The sequence below is a fragment of the Acomys minous genome (genome assembly GCF_964271855.1).
Source record: "Acomys minous genome assembly, chromosome: 8".
Classification (NCBI taxonomy): domain Eukaryota; kingdom Metazoa; phylum Chordata; class Mammalia; order Rodentia; family Muridae; genus Acomys; species Acomys minous.
Genome location: NC_140489.1, coordinates 595,441 through 616,932, shown reverse-complemented (window position 1 = coordinate 616,932; position 21,492 = coordinate 595,441). Strand labels below are relative to the sequence as shown.

At 40.8% G+C, this 21,492-nt stretch overlaps 1 protein-coding gene and 1 long non-coding RNA gene across 2 annotated transcripts in view; one reads left to right on the top strand and one right to left on the bottom strand.

Moving 5' to 3' along the window:
* The window catches only part of ITGB8 (integrin subunit beta 8), an 87,697-nt gene extending 85,338 nt beyond the window's left edge, over positions 1 to 2,359 (bottom strand). Inside the window, exon 1 of the mRNA XM_084792427.1 lies at positions 1,138 to 2,359. Coding sequence (XP_084648553.1) covers positions 1,138 to 1,264 — 127 coding nt within the window. The 5' untranslated portion in view covers positions 1,265 to 2,359. The remainder of the gene's footprint in view (positions 1 to 1,137) is intronic.
* Positions 1,829 to 20,712, top strand: LOC311603488. Its single transcript, XR_014781103.1, has 4 exons — positions 1,829 to 1,925; positions 4,705 to 4,774; positions 16,362 to 16,478; positions 19,716 to 20,712. It is a non-coding gene; the product is annotated as an uncharacterized lncRNA (long non-coding RNA).
* Positions 20,713 to 21,492: the final 780 nt, after the last annotated feature.

Genomic DNA, 21,492 nt, shown 5'->3' with positions numbered 1-21,492 from the left:
AAAGTCTCAAAATAACCACAAGATAAAAATTGTCTCTAATTTGCTCTGTTTCATATAAGTAGGCAAATCTCTCACAAAAATATGTTAGACAACTATATATGCAACCATTAAATGAAGTTATCTCGATTTTTACATGGTAGACTTTTACATATAAGCTTTTGCTTTAGCTAACTTCAGGAAGAAGGCCAGCATATCAATTCAAAGTGCAGGAGTAAATTTTAGTTTTACAACAGAAATGTGGCTATTAATTCAAACTCCTTTTAGGTTGAGATGACACAGTAAGTTTCTAAGAAAATTTAAGGGATTAGTGACCAAAAGAGAAAAGTGAAAAAAAAAATTAAAGTATGACAATGGTGACTCCATTTGCAAAAGTAAATATTTAACCATTATGTAAATTTGGCCATTATATTGTGAATTATTATTATGCTTGTTTGTTTCGTGAGTTAAAGTCCCAAGCCCCTTCTCACGCACTGTTCCCCTGGAGCTGGCCTGTGTTATTTAGGAAAGGTAGGCATCTTTATCTGTTTTACAGATGAAGACAGTAAAGTTTTCAGAGGCGACCTCTGGGTATCAGAGACTAAATTTAGGTGAAGGATCAATTAACCACAAAAATGTAGCAACCAAAGTGTTCTCCTCCACCCCCACTAGTGGTTTAAACCATGAATGGATACTCCTCAAGGGCATTTAATTCATTCAGGCTGAATGTTATGGTAGAGGAAACTTGTGTGTTGTTCTTTCATAGAGCAATAAATGGAAGACTCTGTCCCATTATAAACCGTCTTAGCCCCAGCCTTGATCCAAGCATTGCCGATGAAAAGACGCGGAACACAGACTATACAGCGAGATCCTCAGGAAATACTGGAAACCCTAAACTGGGCTCTGAAAGTACACAGTCTCCCAAACTTCGACTTAAAAACTGCTTTTCCAGCACTGTGAATTATCGCTGTCACTTCGGGACAGAAATGCTTGGCACCTGGTTTCTTGAGGACTTTGCCACACACCAGCCCTCCTGAAGTCTCAGGAGTGACCCAGACTGACATCAACTACTTACCTGTCAGGGATGCCCAGGCCAGAAGCTCTCCAATGCCAGCCCAAGACTTTGGGAGAAGGGAAGAAAACAAAGCAAAAATAACTTACCACTTTGGCCCAGTCCGAGAACAAGTGAAAACACCCAGGCCGCCCCGAGAACCAAGGCAGGACCTCGCTGGTAGTTGTGCAGGCAGAGCAGTGCAGCAGTCAGAAAAGCCAGGGCCGAGCCGCACATAATGCAAAGCAGCCCGCCGCCTGGTCGCCTGCCCGATGCGCGCTCTTGACTTGGGGGCGCACCTTGGGGCCCGCAGGCCGAGAATCTCTAGGACCTTTTCAGAAGGCCGGGCTGACCGACCCAGTGGCTCCGAGCAGGCGGTACAGGTATGGGGGCCAGGGCAGCTCTCTGCATCTCAGGGCCCCCGAGGCCCTCCCAGCTCCGCACAGCCGGGCTGGCAGTCTCAGCCAAAAGCACCTCCTTGGACAGCCGATGGCCCGCGGCAGCGAAGCGAGTGAGGGCTCCGCAGTCCAGTCCGGGACAAAGAAAAGAGCTTTTGTTTCTCTCCAGCCGATGGGGCTCTGCTGCATAAATCAGCTTAGCGAAGAGCCAAACACAATCAAACCCAAACAAAGCCCAAGGCTGGGGGGAAAACCACCCTAATGTAATTCACAGGGTGATGCTGCATTAGTGGGAGGAGACGGCTAGAAGGCCAAGGGGGTGCGGGAGTCAGTCGGTATGAGCTTCTTCCACAGGTGGGCAGGGAGGCCAACTCCACTTAGTCGCAGCGAGCCAAGGTCGAGGCGGCAGCGTCCCGATTGGCTGGAGAGGAGACTCGGGTGCCAGCAGCTCAGGGGAGCGGCTCCGCGAGCCCACTAGAAGCTCCGGTCTGTGCCCACAGGCAAGGAACACCGCATCGCTGCTGCCTGTTGGCCAAGGAAGGAACGTTCCACGCGCCTTGCCGAGGAGTTTCGTACCGCTCCCTTGTCCTTTCGGACTCAGTCGGCTCAGGCGCCTGGCCACCCAGACCCCTGGCAGCTGATACTCTCTGGGCTGTACCCAGAGAGGATGATGAGAGGGAAGCGAGGGAGGCGACGGGCAGGAATGGGGTGCTCTAGTTCTGTGGGACTCCCGGGGTGGGGAGGCTCAGAGCTTTCGGGTGGCTGGGTTTGCTCCGAGCTGGGAGTTGCTAGGAAACCTCCCCACGCTACAGTGCTCCCTGCTCAGGTCGCCAGCAAGCGCAGCGGCAGCCCAGGGCAGCCCCTGCAGCAGCAGCGGCGGCAAACAGCTCCGGCTCGGAGTAGCAGCGGCGTGGGCGGGACATTGGTGAGGCATGAAGTCACCGCGGCCCACACTCCCACACTCGCTCTTTGTTTTGCTCACTCCAGCTCCTTTTCTCCCCCTCGAATCTGATAGTTGTCATTCCCATCATTCTCAAGAATTCCTGGTGCGTAGTGGCACAACAGGAATTGCGTGCTGAGTTCTCTTTTCGCTCGTTCCCTGAGCCCCAAGGCTCGCATCATAACGGGTGTAGTGGTGTAGTGGGAGACTTCTCTCTGCTCCAGTGGCAACTTGAACCCCAATACTTCATCCTCGCGCTGCGTGCTCTTTGTTCAGAAATACTCACAGGTCCGCAGCTGCTGCATACAAAGTGGAGTTCAGGGGCCGCTCCCAGCCCCCAGCACTCTGCTTTTGGAGTGTGCTTTGCCCACTTTCCTTTCAGCCTTAAGAAGTCACCCTGTGTTGATCCCAAATCCGTCCCAGGTCTCCCAGCCCTTGGAGATTCAGGCAAGACCTACTTTCAGAGAAGTCTAGCTGTTCCTTTTGTGGACCCTCTCAGCCTGAAAGGGACACCCTAGCTTTACCCGGGGTCTGTTGGTGGTTCTTTGGCCTTTTGTTGGTTTCAATGGATCTTTTGACCTTAAAGCGCTACCTTCCCCGTAAATAGAAGCAAGAAGTTACAGATGGCAGAAGAAGGAAGAGTGAATGAGAATCCAAGAGAGGCGATGAGGGCGGGGGGGGGGGAGTGGGGGGGGGGGTTGTGCAGACTTGCAATTCAGTTTTGCACGAGGCTGAAGCTGGCTAAGCTGGACAGCCAAGGAAGAAGTGTTACCTTTCCAGGCCCTGCCAGTGCCGCTACCTTAAACAGAAAGAAAGAACACAATTGTATAGGTTTGAGAAAGAGTATCTTTTCCAATGTAATTCTGGGCAACTTTGGCTCTCAGTTTCTCCTGGAGCAGAAGTAATTTCTGCGTCTTGAAGTTTGACATTTTTAAAAAATATTTTATTAGTGGCTTACAGAGCACCACCTCTTACAGGCATCAGACTAGTCCAGCCAGGTCCAGGTGAGCTAGAGGGGATTTTCCCTCCTTATTTAATTGTTTCCGGCTTCTTATTTGGACTAAGGAAAACAAGTAGGAGGCTTCCCCCCCCCCCCAACCCCAACACACACACCCTTTAAAAAGTTCTTTCTGTTTTCTAATTGTTAACAGTGAATGGAAAGTACCTGGTTAATAAACCACAGCATCGAAAACTCCCCTTTCTTCAGGTGTAGACTGCACTCTGGGCTGACATACAGCCAGGAACTTGGTTAGAAAAGTGCCCTAGATCTCTAAAGGAGGACCATTCGAGAAGCTAAGGGGCGGTCCAAACTTCAAGGACTGATGTCAGTCAACACAACTCCAAGCCACTGTCCTCTCAGCAAATAAAACTCACTGCAGCCTAACATCATTCTCAAATTTTCATTCTTTGGTTTTTCACTTTTTCTCATGCATGTCTTCATTGAAATGTCTATGAAAAGGCGGGCAAAACAGCTGAGACAGGGCAGAACACAAACCCCGCCATAGCCAAGCTAGGAAGTGGGTTTACTTTTTTGAAGCTATGTGACAAATCTAGGCAATGCAGCAACACTTGAGACAGTGCAATGTTCCAACAACAAACAACCAAATTAATCTCAAAAGTATGTGTCCAGTTTGCAATGTAAAGTTACTGATACATTAAAGTTTCAGTCACATGCTGAAACTAAAGTTTCAGTTACATTTAACTGATGATACTGGATCAGAAACAGCAGTTACAATATTAAATGAGACAGAAGCTTATACAATTTGAAAAAAGGATATAACACTGTGAAACTGCTGAGGTATATAACTCTATAATATTAGGTATTAATATACTTTTCCTATGCAAACCAACTGTGGAAAGATAAAAAATAATGAAACAAATCTGTTTGAGAAAGATTGAAAGTCACTCAGAAGAAAGCCATTTTGGCCATAAAGTTGGTGGAAATAAGTGTCAGGGTTGAGCATAGACTGTGCAGTTGATAAAGGCCACGCCACACAAGCCTGTGGTCCTCAATTTGGATCTCCAGAGCTTATCTACAAAGCCTGGCATGGGAGTCCCTTCCCCCAACTCCAGGGGACAAGTCAGATTCCCAAAGCTCATTGGCCAGCCAATCTAGTTGAATCTGCCAGTTTCAGGTTGTCTTAAAGAACAAAAGATGTCCAATGTCCACCTCTACCCAACGTCTACAGGCATGCACTCACACTACAGGCCTACATATGCCAAGGTACATGTACATGTCCCCACACTAACAAGTCATCTCAGTTTTGTTTCCTGTTGCGGTGATATAAAGAGTTTCACAAAATTAACCTAAGAAAAGGTTTGATTCTCTCTCAACCCAGGTCACAGTCCATTATTTCAAAGGAAGTCAAACGGGCAGGAACTTAAGAGAGCAAGTCACCCAGGACAGCCGTAAGTACTCAGTGACTCGTCTCCTTTTCCTTCAGTCCAGAGCCAGAACATGCAGCGCTGCTGTCCACATCCAGGGTGAGTCTCCCCACACCAATGAACCCGGCTAAGAAAATCCCTCATGGGCAAACCCAATCTAGACAATTCCTTGTTGTGATTCCCATCTCTGGTGAATCTGGACTGTGTCGAGTTGACAAAGTCAACACCTACCACACAAGTACACACATTACACAGGTACCACACATGCATGAACTCAAAAGTCCACAATGTCATTTTTTAAAAGAGTCGTTGAATAACTACAGAATTGCTTGCCACTGCTTCCCAGTTGGGGAGAGGCTATAGCTCTGGTTCTCAAAATAAAATTAAATAAAATAAAATAAAATAAAATAAAATAAAATGCTATGCATTAAACTGTGAACCTACAGGTTATATATGAGGAAGTTATTTGAACATTTTTGGCTATAAAGTTATATTTTTAACTATTCCTGAAATTCTGCAGGTCATCCTTGGGCTTTTTAATAATAAATGTAACAAGTGACCAGGAAATAAAAAGTTTACTTATATTCAGTGAATGTCACTGGCCACACAACTTATGCTTTCTCTTATTAAAAAACGGACATGATACTATAAAGAAATACAGTATTATTTCCATTATGTTACCTGAAAAAACTTAACAGAGAAAAATGTTCAAAATGATGACTAATTCCTGTTTTCTATCATGTTTCTCAGTCTTGCCTTGAAATTTCTGACAGATAATTTTTCATCGTTTGTGGTAATGAGAGCAAATGAAATTCATAGATAGTCTAAAATAACATTCTGGCTATTCATGCAAGACTTTGAATCATTAGACTCTTTGAGTTGTCAATAAGTCATAAAATTAGATGACATAAACTTCTACCCTACTCCTTTAACCTTAATTTCTTTGCAATGCAATTTATGGCAAGAATGAATAAGCTATGTGGGTAGTAGGAATGACAGACACATCTGAGATATTTTTATTGAGTGTATAAACTTGAAACTAATTCTTCCCAAATGATTGACTTTGTACTGGCATCCACAGCCATGTTAACACTTCAATATTATGTCTTCCGAAGTTGAGGCTAGAGCTACTGAGTAGCTTTTTGAGCACGGCCAGAAGCTGTCCCTAAGCTTCCCTCGTCTACAGCTAATAAGAGATTCTCAAAATTGGACTATGTTATGATAACGATAATGTCTGGCTGTTTCTTGATGAAGCACGTAAAACGCTGGAAAGTGTTCCTCTCCAGACTACTCTGTGGACTGCAGACTGCCTACCTCATAATCATAGAGTACTCACAAACTCTGATTCTTTCTTTGTTCCAGGAGTTTTTGGATTAATAGGTCCTGTATAAAGCCCAGCAACCTCCCAGTAAGCTCTAAGAAAAATTCTGGTCTCATGACTACTGAAACCCTTATGCAATAGCGAAATAAGGACTCCTCAAGGTTGTCATCAACACTTAGACACAAACTCTGAAGGGGGCAATTTAAAAAAGACGTGTGTGTGTGTGTGTGTGTGTGTGTGTGTGTGTGTGTGTGTGTGTAGAATGTAATAAATGCCTCTTATAAAGGTAGATGATGGATGATTAAGGCTACTAGCTGCTAATGTTTTCTGAAACAAGATCCCCATGATTAAGCTAAGGAAACATTGAGTTAACTCCTTCTCTAGAGAAATTCCCAGAAACTGGAGTAGGCCAACATACAACTGATTTTCAAGAACTCTTTATCCCTGCACCATCATACAGTGCATACGATCTAGTTGATCTCCTTGTACAAATGTAGAAATTGAGAACCAATCAGGCAAAGAGAACAACTTCATTTTTTAAAAGATAATTCTTGGGCATGCATGAATCAGAGCTCTGATTTACTTGAGCCACCACATATAGGTGATGACTTTTGGGTTCAAGTAATAAAATAATATTGTGAATGCTATGTTTATTATTATTATTTTTTTAATGAAAGGAAATTGGGAGCTCACAAAATTAGGATCAGGCCTAATCCTGATTAGGGAGAACAGAGTTAAATAAGGCCACAGAACAAAGAAGACGTTGGCCAAATGTCTTAATTAAGGTTTCTACTGCTGTGTAGAGACACTATGACCATGGCAACTCTTATAAGGGAAACCATTTAATTGGAGCAGGCTTACAGTTCAGAGGCTTGACACATTGTCATCACAGCAGGAAGCATGGTGACATGCGGGCAGACATGGTGCTGGAGAAGTAGCGCAGAGATCTACATCTGGATCTGAAGGCAGCAGGAAGAGAGAGGGAGCCACTGGGCCTGGCTCCGTCGTCTGAAACCCACACCCAGTGCTGCACTTCCTCCAACAAGGCTATACTTCCAATAGTGCCGCTCCCTATGAGCCTATGGGCGCCATTTTTCTTCAGACCATACCCTGAAGTGTTTAACTCACAAGAGTTTGAATTACCCCATCAACTGTAAACCACTAACTAAATATCAGAATCAGATATCTAACTTTCATATAACTTCTGTCATATGTCATTGCACTAGAACACTGTCAGTGGAGAAGAAAAGGGGGAGATCCTGCCTTTGGCTCCCTCAGTGAAAAAATATAAGTTGTTTTGGAATATTTTATCTGTGTACAGTCTTATTCCAACTTTCTTTTACCTTGTTTAGTTTGTTTATTTTCATACAGCAAACTGATGCTTAAATAACCTCCAATTCATCTTTATGGGAATTCTAGAAATGTGAAGATGTTTGAATTCATCTCTAAATTTTGGGAATTCCAGCCTATAGCAGGCACTATTAGGGTTTGATATGGCTAACAATATAGCTTGAAATGCTCATTAAATACTGTCTTAAGTGCAACTGATTATATGGGGAGCAAGGTATAAATACTCCAGTTTCCTCTTCTATGAATGGAATCATTTGGGACCTTAGGTTCTACAGTATTTGGGGGATAGTTTTCAAAAATAATTTTCTATATTAATAAAATAAAATGGATTATTAGACCACTGGAAGTCACTAAAATGTCAAACTGCTATATAGTCTCTGAAGAGTTTCAGTCTCTACATGCTCTTCCTGGACAAGGAAGAACGGTCTCTCAGAATATTCTGCAACATAGAGGGAACACACATCACATCACAGTTTGAACAACACTGGGTACATTTCCCATAAAGTCCCCCATGAAAATAAACTGTAATAGATCCTCGCATGTCAGCAGCAGTCTCCCTCATTTCTCCACTGTTCCCCGGTATTTCCTTGTCTCAAGGAGGAACTAAAATAACATCAGTGGTGAACCTAACTGTGGCTAACCTTTGGTGTCCTGAATATGAAAATTTGAACCCTATTCTTTTCTATCTATAAAGCAACCACAGGAAAAAAATTACAAAAACTTTGGAGTATAAAAAGTCTATGTGAACCTGATACTTAGTACCTGTTGAGTCATGGGCAAGTTATTTATTTTCCCTATGCCTCAGTTTATTCATTTTTTGCAAGGATGACATTAAAAACAGCTACCAGAATTGCAAATGAAAATGACACATAACGGCATTTCTGTCATAGTGGCTAACATACCTAACTCTTACAGAACCAGGTTCTGGTGAAGATGGGAAGCAACGGGCACTGCTACCATTCATCGCTGTTGACACTCCAGATGTCATGCTTACTTCTAAAAGACAATCTGACATTGCTTATAAACCAAATGAAACAGTAATCATATTTGATGTTATTTTTCAAAGGAGTTGAAAGCTATGTCCACACAGAACCAGCACATAGATTTTTACATCACCTTTAATCATAATTCCCCAAACTTGGAAGCATAATATGTGTGAAATGCTGTCTTTTAGACAACCAGTGTAGTAATGAGCTCATAGCATATGTGGCTGCTTGCAGTAAGCCTATACAAGACTGGGCTATCGACAGTCAGTCATACATTAGGGAGGACCTCATAGGTACCACCTTTCTCTGCTGGATGATTGGTTACTGCTGGATACTTTAGTTGTGGATCTATTGAAGAACCCACAGGACTACAGTGGATAGTTTTAAGCTCAGGATCACACAGATGATCCTGATTAAATTCAGGGGCCTCAAGCAAAGGAAAGGAAAGGAAAAGAAATAGACGGATACAAACAAAATATGGCTTATAGGGAAGAAGGCAGGTGGGAGATGCAAAGATCAGAGGGTTATAGCAATCAGCTCTTTATATATATTTTTTCAATAAAACTTCAAATAGATGTTTTCTAATCAGTTAATAGATAATTAAAATATGACATATCCTGACAGTGGAATATTTATCAACACGAAAACAAAGTGCATTCTTAAGCCATAGAAGACATGGAGAAACTCAAGCACATATTGTTACTTGAAAGAAGCCAATTTGCAAAAAGCCCTGCACTATATGATTCTAAACATACGGCATTCTGGAAAAGGAGAAACTGTGGAGACAGCATGAAGGTCAAAGGGTTTTTACTACAGTGAAAGTGTCGTGCACATCACCTGAACAATGGTGGACAAATGTCTTGCCCCACCCATTCTAGTCCCAAATAGATGTAGAACAGAAAGAATAAGTCCCAATATAAGGTGTGAACTGCAGGTGGCATATGGTATCTCTCTATCAGAACAGCTCTGTGATGTGGGACTGGTCATAGAAGAAGCTGTATATGTGTGAAAGCAGGGTTATACAGAAGTTCTTTGTATGTGCTCCTTAATTGTGGTATTTACCCAAAGCTGCTATAAAAATAATTCATAGACATACATTTACGCTCACATGTATTCATACACATAAAACGACACAGTAGGATAATTGTTATAGTCAAAAGGCAGACCATGAACAAAACACACTATAATTCATCATGTATCAGTCACTTACGGTTTTAAAAAAAATTGGTAATTAGAATTAATTTAATTTCATAATGCACAAATATGTAAAAATTATCACCAGACTTGCATATTATGAATAAAAAGCAATAACAAATACCATTGGTTTGCTGAATGCTTAACTTTTCTCTTCTGGTATATGTTTCTTTATTTGTTTCTTTCCTTATAGTAATGGATGCAGTCAGCTCGTCTCTAAATAGAAACCTGTGACCCAAGAACCTTTAGGGACAATCTAGTTTTATGCCTTCTTTGTAAGGCAAAGTCATTCTGGAATCTTCAGTCTGATGTCATCACTGTCCAGTTTGATACACAACCACAGGATGGAAATACTCTTGTCTTCATGAAGGGACACATGTTCATAGCATTACCTTTTAATTCAATTTTAATATTTTAAGCTTTTATGCACTTAGGAAACTAAATGAATGTTTAATAAGTGTTATGTGTTATTATTTCAAATGTGTAGTTATTTTAAAGGCCCACATTTGAGTCTCCCCAACGTAGGAATCTGCAGATATCATAAACGCAACATTCACAGGATGTAGTTCATCTGCCGAGGCACTGTGGAATTTGGGCTGAGTCACACATCATGCCACAGCTACAGGCTCTTCTGAACCTCAGTAAGTCAAGGAGCCCAGGACTGAAATCTTCTCTTTCAATCTTTTCTCATGATCACATGGCCTCTGGAGAGTGAAGTCACCACAAAATTTAAATTATTCTAATTGAATTCACATGGAATGTTTAGCCTTGGCATTTGGCCAACGTCAACCCCCTTCTCTAATTTCAATATTACTTCATGTTTCACCTTGAAGAATGTGACCTTTTAACATACTGAGGAAATTCTTTGTGAATTAGGCATAGGATATTTAATTTAAGCATTTGTTTAGTAAACATATAACTACTTATTGAACCTTTACAATGTGTAAAGTGATAGGCCCTATGAAAAATATAAACAATACTATAAGTGAATCTTTTTTTCTCAGATATATTTAAATTATATTTTGGGAAAAAGATGACTCAATTGCTAAATTGGTAAATACAGTAGCTAAGGAACCAATCCTAATATCAGTAATCAATTTAATATAACATAAAACATTATACACAAACTATTGAGAAGATAAATTATTTAATAAGTGTTAGCTTTTTGGAAGATATTAAATCTACAAGCTTTTACCAGGATGTTTGTGGTAGAATAAATACTGTGGTGACTGTATGTCATTTTTTTTCTGACGTTGATAATAATTTAACAGTACCAATACTAACAAATGATAACAAATGTAAAAATAGTTTACTCAATATTATAGGAACAAGTAACATATTTAATGAGCTTTTAAATGTTTATGTTTATAATTACAAAAAATGTAAAATTACAAACCTCAGAGCATGTAAATATACTATAAAACACCAAGTCTAAATAAGATTAATTTGTAAAAATAAAGAAACATAAGAGCTTAAAAATACATGGGAGTAGTTCTGTGTCACTGGCTATAAAAATGTAGTTTAAGATATGAGATGTTTCCAGGTGGTGGTGGCACACACCTTTAGTCTCAGCACTCAGGAGTCAGAGGCAGATACAGCTCTGTGAGTCTGAGGCAAGCCTAGTCTAAGAGTGAGTTCCAAGACAGCAAAGGCTACATAGAGAAGCCCTTCTCAAAAAACAAAACAAAACAAACAAACAAACAAAATGGTATGAGATGACATTTTTATGCAACAAATACCCAAGGACTTCAAAATATACAGGATTTAAAAAAAAAAACTCACAGTAAATTTGTAAATTCTGCCTTTTCTTTAGTTAGTGACATCTAATAAAATTTCTAAAATACTTGAAACACAAATCCCACATCTATGGAATACAACTTCTAAAGATAATATTATTTATAAGTGTGTGTATGCATGTGTGTGTGTGTGTGTGTGTGTGTGTGTGTGTGTGTGTTACACATTCAATTATAACAAAAGATGGGAAGAATATTTTAGGTTATTAGGACCTATTAGGTTACTAAGAAGAGATGAGTAGGTCTCAGGTACTTATGTGTTTTGTTTTTCCTTTTTATAGGTCGATGTTGAATAACTCCTGTCCTTTAGACATTTGTCAGCTGTAGGCCTGTAGTAAAGATCTTTTTCTTGCTAACAACTGTTTGTTGTTTTGTTTTGTTTGTTTTTTTAAGAAAAGACCTTTTAAGTACCATGACTGCCACTGCACTGCTAAGCCCATGCATTCTTTGTTTTCCAAATATCTGAGTTACTAGGCTGCTAGAAGGGAGGGATCTTACTTAACCTGATACTAAGCTCCTTGGACCCAGCACAGCCACAACTTGGAGTGTAGTGCTTTAGAAAGGGTGTGCAACTGTTCTTCCTTAATTGAGCATAATAGAAGAATCTTAGTTTTGTCTTCTTTTGGGGAAAGAGACACCTTTGTGAATGTGGCATACATTAGATTGCAGGAAGTTTGCTTTTTTAAAAATTTAATCCTTTATAATATAATGTGGAAAGCCTAAGGATGTTCCATTGGAAGGAGGGTCATTAAGAAACAAACCTTATATGTTACATCCCTTTTGCAATGACAAAATTCACTATGAATGGTTCAGATGTTGGTGCCAGTTAAAGACACAACCATAGACTTTGGTAGAGAGAGCAGCAGTACATAAAGCCTGTCAGTTCCCAGACTTGTACTTAGCTTTCCTCTTGTGGGTGGTCACAGCTGGATCATCTAGGATAAGCCTTATTTGGATTTTCATTCTCCTGTGTGAGGAAGCAAGGGCTATCAGAAGTATGCCTTGCTTTTGTCGTTGATTTCTCTTGACTGGGCATTCCTTTGGATGCCTCTGAATATTAATACTCATCAATAATATAAATCATAGAGTAGTGAGCTGATTGCACCATTTCACTACACAGTTTACCAGCGTGCTCTCTTTAGGCCAGGCTTTGTCAGTCTTCTCTGGAAACCTCGGGCATCTCTTTTTCCACAGTGTTTGCAAGTCTTTCTTCTGAAGCACAGATCTGAAGCACTTACCCTCTCTGACAACATGTTTCATGTCAGATTCCTGCCTCTCTCCCAGGCTAGGAAAGGGACAGTCAGTACCAGCATTGAAACCTTGGGCATTCTGGCCCCAAACCATATTCCCAGTGCCCTTTTCTATGAAATTCCCCTACTCTTTTCCAACTTCGTGTGGCCAGCACTCTACAAAGCAGGATCCTGGGTATCTGCTGTCACTTTCACTTGCCTTTTTGTAAGCTTCATGCTTAGCCAGACATGTTTTTCCCCTTTTTCTTTTTTACCTTACTTTATGGCTATATCCCCAGCCATGTCTACTATCATTTGTAAATGTGATTTCTACAAATTCTGAACTCCCGTTTCAAAAACAGTATGTGGCTGAGCGATGGTGGTGCACACCTTTAATCCGCAGCACTTGGGAGGCAGAGGCAGAAGTGGACTCATCATATTTTCTATAATTATGAATATCTTTCTATGCTATATGAAGTATAGAAAGCATATACAAAATAGCATATTGTTACTCTATATATTTAAACATGTTCTTTAATTCCACCATATTCATTAGCAAAATATCTATTAACGAGATACTTTGGGGGAAATTTTCTAATTAAAAGACAACTTACATGCATGGAATAAAGTGTCCCGTAGCACACAGTATCTGGGATTAGAAATGGTGTTGAGGAGAGGGTCACCATTCTTAGGGGTCAAAGGACAAAGGAAGGATGCCTTACTAGACCCAAGGAGAACCCGTGGAGAAGGTCAGAGGGTCGGGACACTCTCTCCCATTGGTTCAAGAGTTATAGCTAGTCCGAGGTACACCTGCATGAAAGAGACCAGAGAACAATGCTCCGTACTTTATCCCTTCTCACTTCTCCAATATTCTATCAAGACAGCTCACTGTGAAGGTCATGCCAAGGCCAGTGGTGGTGGAACTACAGACAGAGCATGAAGTGGGCTGGTCTCGGGGGTGGAGGGCAATCAAGCAAACAGAAGACACCTGGCATGCCCTGTGATACGTTCTGGTTCTTCAGAGTTTTTGACTATTGATAACATTGTTTCATGGATCTTTATGCAAACTTAATATTTAGGATTCTTTCTTATCAAACGTATCCTCCCATCAGAAAGGCATTCGTGTACTTATTTCATGAAATCCTAAACCCAGAGGTTTAGGGAAACTTTCTGAGAACTTGCAAGAGGAGAGAAGCATGCCTGTGAGTGTTGGGAAAGAAGACAAGGCGGACTAGATGCCTCAGAGATGCTACACTTCACAGAATTTATGGGACACTTTGCCCAGTAAGGATCTCAGCCTAGAGTAAAGATTGTATCCTTTGAAATGGCCTTTAAAGTCCAGTCACAAGCAGGAAAGAGAAAGCAGAGCCCCGCTGGTATTTTTAGGACTGTAGGAGTTTGTGAGGAAAAAGACAAGGATGCGGCTCATGACGGCTGTAATAGTGGTACCCTTTCACACACGTAGCCTGGAGAAGTAGAGAAAGAAATATTGCAAGAAACATCACTCCTCCCCACCTGTCTCTCTCTCTCTCTCTCTCTCTCTCTCTCTCTCTCTCTCTCTCTCTCTGTGTGTGTGTGTGTGTGTGTGTGTGTTGTGTCTGTGTGTCTGTGTCTGTCTGTCTGTCTGTCTGTCTGTCTGTCTCTCTCTCTCTGTCTCTGTGTCTGTGTCTGTGTCTGTGTCTATGTCTGTCTCGGTCTCTGTGTCTCTGTGTCTGTGTCTGTGTCTGTCTGTCTGTCTGTCTGTCTGTCTGTCTGTCTGTCTCTCTCTCTCTCTCTCTCTCTCTCTCTCTCTCTCTCTCTCTCTCTCTGTGTGTGTGTGTGTGTGTGTGTGTGTGTGTGCGCGCGCGCGCATCTGTGTAGAGGCCTCCACAAGACAAGAAAGAGTCCATGGGAACCTGCATTGAAAAGCACACTGATCAGTGCTATGACCCCAATTTCTTCTCTCCCTCCAAATGCCTGCTAATGTCCTCAGCTGGGTCACATTCAATGAAAGCCAAAAATAAGAGAACCCCTTTAATGTCATCATCTACACTGGCTCTTGATAAAATTGAGAATGGAACTGGAAAGTGAAAATGTCTCACTTTTCCTTTATAGAAGACTAAATGACCAGGAGATTGGCTTTATTACAGAACATTGCTTCCTGAGTCTTGATAGATTTCATTCATCAAATTATTGATTTTTTCTGAACAAAAACTGGCATTTCTAGTTGTGAATAACTGTCACTCAGTACTGTTTTGATGGGGCCTTTTCTAGCAAAATATGCCTGATATATATTATTGACCATCATAGTTGTCTAAGTTGTCTATCAAACTAAGTTTGCAGTCCCATCCTTTGCCCCACTGACTTTATGCCCTGCAAGGAAATAATAATATCATTTTCCATGGTGGATATAAGGAACGTGATAAAGCAGTAATGTATGCACAGATAGAAAGCCCGGTGTTTTAATATTTATGCAATGTTCAGTAACATATTATGTCAAGTCCCTTCAGGAAACCGTTGAAAATATTCGTTAGCACATTTTTTAAAAAGCTAAAATTAGTATGGGTTTGGAGTCAATTGAAATACTTTAGATAAGTTTTGCTATGAAACCATATGTCTCTAGAGAAGCGAGTGCAATGGTAACTGGAAATATAATTGGTGCATGGTCCATGTTACAAGGATCAAAGATCAGCTTTCTCAGTCTCTGTAAAGTGACGTTGATGATTAGTTGTGGAGTATTCAAGATGTAGGAAAAATCATTTAGAATAGAAAATTTCATGTGGATATCTCCAATTGGAAATGTGTGCCTGAAACTTTAAAAAGAAATGTAGAGTTTCATTATAGACTTTAGTGTTAAAATGCACTTACTTATCAAGCATATCTTCTGTGCTAGAGTCTCCACAAGCAGTGATCTGCTCATTCTGTGGCTAGTCCACAGAGGCAACTGTGTTCTCATGACTAGTACTGCATCATTTCAGGAGTGGAAACTGAGTCACAAGAGATAACTTCCCAAAAGCACTAGTGCGGAGGGTGGAACTAAGTTCAGTTTAGTTGATTAAACTAAATATCCCGTGTCCTTAATCACGGCTGACTGTTAGCAAATAGGACTAATGGCTGCTCTAGACATGTGGTGAATACAAATGTGAAATACAGAATTCTTTCTGCCGTGGGCTTTGATGGGAGAGAAAACAACAGAAAAGTTACAACTTGATAATTACTGAGCAATTGATTAAATTGGTGTTTTTCTTTGATGAATACATTTTGAGAAGAAAAACAGTTTTGATTCTTCTTACCACAAGAATAATATAATGACATGCTTAGAAAAGCTCATTGTCATGACAGAATTATTATAATCATAGGCTACTTCACATTTCCCCATTGTTCCACCAGTCAATTTTCAGAGTGTCATCTGGTTAGCATCTGAGGCAAACAGTGACACATCTGGGCCAGGTATGCTCTGTTCACAAAAGGAGACTGAGCCTTAGAGTAACGTTCCATTAGCTACCTTTGTCATCATTTGAACCATGCAAATCATTAAAGTTATTTGATTTAGCTTGTCACTCTAGTAGTGAGGCTCTCAGATAGAGGTGCTTTTATATACCTCCTGAGTCATTAATGGGCAGTGTAGTAAGAAAATCTGATTATTGATGAGAGGTACGCAGCACACTGAACATGCGCAGGATTCAGTTGTTCAGCATCTGTTCATTGGTGCTGCCTCCTGGCCTAACGAGTATCAGTCACCCCATGTTTTCTTCCCAGATGCGTGCAGAGGATTAAAGGATGAGCTGTGGCCTCGTGTCTTCTCCTTGTCAAGCAGAACAGGCTAAGTACAGATCATGGAAGCCAAAGACTCTCAGCAGGTGACCAGGAAAAGAGGTCAGCATCACCCATTGGAACCTGCAGTTTAATCTTCTAGACTTCTCTTGTAATGGAATTTGAATTTAGAACATGCTTAAGAGGTCACGTCCAAAGACCTTCTAGCTCTGTATGATCTGGCTGTAATACAGAGATGCCTTTGATCCCAGGAGACAAAGGCAAGCACATCTCTGAGTTCAAGGGCAACCTGATATAGAGCAAGTTTCAGGTAAAGAAAACCTTAGGTCCAGGCATGGTGTGTTATTCAGCAATAATATTACTAATTATTAGTAATAATTAATATTGATTCATATAATTATTATGGTAGCAGTTATTCTTTAACTATTATATAAATAAAAGACACAGAAACCTGTTAGATTTTTGATAAGCCTCAACGCACTGGGGCTGGGCAGATATTAACCCTCTAAGCTATCTTGTCTGCTCCCCAGCCCCAAACCCGTAAATATTTGCACACGTTTTCCATTTGGGCTGCTTCTTTCTGTCATGCAGAGAAAGCTCCTCCCAGCTACCTGCTTCTCTTTCCTCCTTCCTCTCTCCTCTCCCAAAACCCGTGAACCCTGGCTCTGCCTACCTCTCTTCTGCCCAGCTCATGTGTAGGCAATTTTATTTACCAATCAAAGATAAATTGGGAAGCAAGGTTTATGTCACATCATTTCGGATACTTGAGAATTAGAACAGTTAAGGATCATGGGGGGCGGGGAAGCAATTAACACTTGAATGCATAGTAGCACCAGATCAAGTCCAACATGGCGGCACACACCTGTAATCCCAGCATTCGCATTCAGGAGACAGAGGCATGTAGATCTTTGAGTTCTAGTCAGTTCTATGAAGGCAGTTCTGCTGAGTCAGTGAGTTGAGAGGCAGTGCAGTGGAGTTGAGTTCCCCGCAGTTCAGTTCGTGGAATTCAGAGGCAGTTTTTACAGGGAGAGTTTTATGCAGATAGGTTAAAGAGAAAACAAACTAGACACAGGTGAAGACAGAACAAGCCAGAGAATTGAGAAGCAGCCAGAAAATTAGAAAGTTAGTTTGAGGCCAAGCAGGAGCAATTCAGTGAGAAGAGAGAAGCCAGATCGAATCAGTTAGCTTGGAGAGGAGTTTGAGCCAGAACAGCTGAGTTGAACCAACCATTGTTCAGAAAGGACAATAAAGGGCGAGCCCATTCAGCAGTAAGTCTCAGAGGCTGAAAGAATCCTAGGCCTAGATAACATTGTACAGAGGCTAGAAGCTTCCAGGATTAGGCCTAGATTAGCAGACAGAGGCGGTAAATATCAGAGACAACAGTTAAACAAGGCAATAAAAGTTACTGTTATACCTCTGGTGTTCTTCTCTAGTTTAGGAGTCATTTTCCAGGCAAAAGGGCCAGCCCTCTCATGAATGCTTGGCTACCATGCTTGGCTGAATAAGAGGTGTTATTTTCCAGTCCTTTTAAATCAAAAGGACCTAGGATTAGGGGTTGAGGCGTCAGATTTGGAAAAAGATTTTCTAGCCTGTCTTGTCATGATTAAGCACCACATGTTTACATGCTCTCTCAGTCTATTTCTCTTCTATAATGAAATAACCGACTGAGTAATTTAGAAAAAACAGAAGTGTATTCTTCACAGTTATAAAGCCTGAGAAGTGTTGGATTAAGACACGAGCAGTTTCTGTGCCTGGTGAGGAACACTTTTTCAACGGCAAGCACCTTCTAGTTGAATGGGACACGACTCTGTGGTGCCTCTTTTACAACAGCAAAAACCTCGCTCATAGGAGTCATGGGAATTTATTTACCCCCCCCCCCAATACCTCCCCTTTCAAGAGTTTCACATTGGAATTAAATGTCAACACATGCACTTTAGAGAGTAAAAAATATTCATACTATCATGTTAAATGAGTAAAAAAGGGATAAGCCTGATATTCTAAACCTCTCTTCCATACTCAGCATAAACAATGTCTTTAGGTGTTAGCTGGAGAACACCAGACCTAGGCGATAATGCAGAAAATCTTGGGCAAGAACTCAATAGCTTAGGGCCATGGACCAGATCCAGGTCAGAGTTCCTCGACTGTAGCACTCTTTCTGTCCCCCAACTCTTTGTGTTGGGTAGAGGCTGAGGATTATGGAGTGTTTAGCAGCATTCTTAGCTTCCACCTCTTCAATGCCAGGTTATGCCCATCTTGACTGTCCCCAGACACTGGCAATGCTTTATGGGGGTAAAAACTCACTTCTGGTTGAAATGGTAGATATTGTTACCTAGATCAGGATTTGGCAAGTTGATTTGGACTGGTAGAGTGATAAAATAGACAGAATAAGAAATTCCAATGCCACCTGGAACACATGAAGGTTTACTGGGTCACACATATATTCTGAAGTAATTGTAGAAATATTTGATCTGTGTGTGTGTGTGTGTGTGTGTGTGTGTGTGTGTGTGTGTGTTTTAGTTACTTTGTTTATCTATTGATGCACAATAAGCTACTATAAAACTTTAGAAGAGTGACAACATTGATTTTACTTACAAACCTAAATTTTGGTCCTGGATAGGGGAGATAATCTATCACCATCCCACTGGGGTGTTCTAATACTGGGCTCTTAAGTCATCCAAAGCTACTCACACTCACATGCCTGGTTGCTGGACAGCTCGTTGTTGGTAGGGACTAAAAGGGAGTTCTATTAAAAAAAAAAAAGGCCCACATGTGGCTTTTCTAGGGACTACTTAGCTTTTTCACTATATGGTGACTGCATTCCTAAGGCAAGGATCATGAAAGAACCAGGTGGAAATGAAATTGAATAATTCGTCATAGCAGCAAATATATTCACTTGTACTATATAGTCCTAAGTCTGCCCAGATCTAGGCAGCAGTAACATATTCCACTATTCAATAGTGTGATGGCAATGCCACTTTTCAGAATACATAGGACTGTAGACTTCATATTAGTGCAGCCACCTTTAGAAAATAAAACCTATCACAAGTTGAGAAACAAAATCAGAGGATTTCTTATGCTGTGTCTACCACAGTACGCTAAGGGATCTTCTGGGGGACATACGTGTTTGTCAGCTGGGAAATACGTATATTGAATGCTAATTTCTGGGCCTTTCTCTAAAAAATTTCTTCTTGGAAGGTCAGCCATGGGCATTTGGGATCTGATGTTTCAATAGAGTCTGAAGAAGACATTTATGCTGTCAAGAATGTTCTGTTTATGCGTGTGCTCTCATCAGCTGTACATTTACATTACATAGTCACTCATTTTCTTTTATCACACAAGGCACCGGCACAGAATGAAGCTGAGGAATGCAGCTGTTTTTAAGGGCCAGTTCAAAAAAAAACCCATGTTTGGGTTTGGAGACGGCATATGTTACTTGTCAAAAGACACTTTGAAGGTAGTGTTGTTGATGAGGGTTTTTAGTTTCCACACACTATCAGAATGAAAAAGAGGAGGAGGAAGAAGAAGAAGAAGAAGAAGAAGAAGAAGAAGAAGAAGAAGAAGAAGAAGAAGAAGAAGAAGAAGAAGAAAGGGAGGGGAAGGGGATGCCATCATAGGCCCAGCCAAACAAGACATTTAGAATTATATTTTTCATAGTCTGGTTTTATGGTACAATTTTGCATGCTTTTATGTTACATTTGAAAAGTATACTTTAAGCATCATTTGAAAAACTAACACATATGATGATATAGTTCAAGTTTTCTCAGAAGGAGGGTGCATTTATTGAAACTTAAAATAATAATTGCATTCTATTATGAATTCCATTTTAGAGAGCATTATGAATGTGGGAAATAAATGCAAACACAGGGACATTTTCCTGAGATAAATATTGCTTGACATAGAACTTCATTGGTTTAAGTATATTTGAGAAATCAACATTTAAAGAGACACCAGGACAATCAAACTAAAAAACAAAACTCATATACTTTACTCAGCACCTCTTACTAAACCTTGCACAAAGAAATAGATGGCCAAGGTCCCAGCTTACAGAGCAGGGCCACAGGGTGTTCAGGAGGAAGCTGATGGCTACTGTCAAACAAACAGCAAAAGGCAAACGAATAGGAATTTAGTCATTTCAAAACAAAATCATCTTCGGTTTCCCACAGTCACAGAAAGAACCTTGTTTTGTATTTCACAATTTTGATATCTCAACAGATTATAAAGATGAATCTGAGCTCTTAAAAAGTTTATTTCAAATATGTTTTGCTTGATATCAAGGAATTGTTGAGTTTTTAGAAAAATTTCTTTAATATGATTAAAATAATCTTTGATGCTTTTAATAAACTTCCACTGTTTATAAAATTGTCCATGTAGAGTGCCTCATTTGCAGAAGATACTAGGTAATAATGTTTTTGCTGTAGAAATTGGTCATTCCATTAAGATACTATCCCTGAAAGGTGACATAAATGTAACATGGAAATCTAAATCTGATACGGAGAATGAGATCAGACTTTTAAAGTTACATCAGCAAAGTGTACAACCTGGGAGTGAGTAAAAGGATCATGTGACTTACCAAGAAGTCCCTCTGAGTCCAGCACCCTAACCCATCTCAAATGTGTTCACTTCTCGTGGCTAAGACGACCTTTACCACAGTCACTACCACGATTGTCATTGATTTCCCACCTGCTTCTCAAAGGGTATTTGTGGCGGTTTGAAAACAAATGGCCCCATAGACTCATATATTTGAGTGTTCATACACTAGGGAGCAGAACTACTGGAAAGGATTACAAGCTTAGAAGGTGTGGCCTTGTTGGAGGAAGTGTGTCATGGGGCTCAGTGAGCTTTGAGGTTTCAAAAGCCCATGCTAACAATTGGGACATAATGTATGAATAAATTATAATGAAAATATTTTTTAAAAGCCCATGATAGGCCCAGTCTCTCCCTCTCCCTCTCTCCCTCCCTGCCCACTGGTCAGGGTGTAGAGCCATGTTTGCCTGCATGCTGCCATGCCCCCCACCATGATAATAACGGACTAAACTGAAACTGTTAGCAAACCTGGCCCCATTACATGGTTTCTTTTTATCATGGTGTCTCTTTACAGCAATAGAATGATGCATCC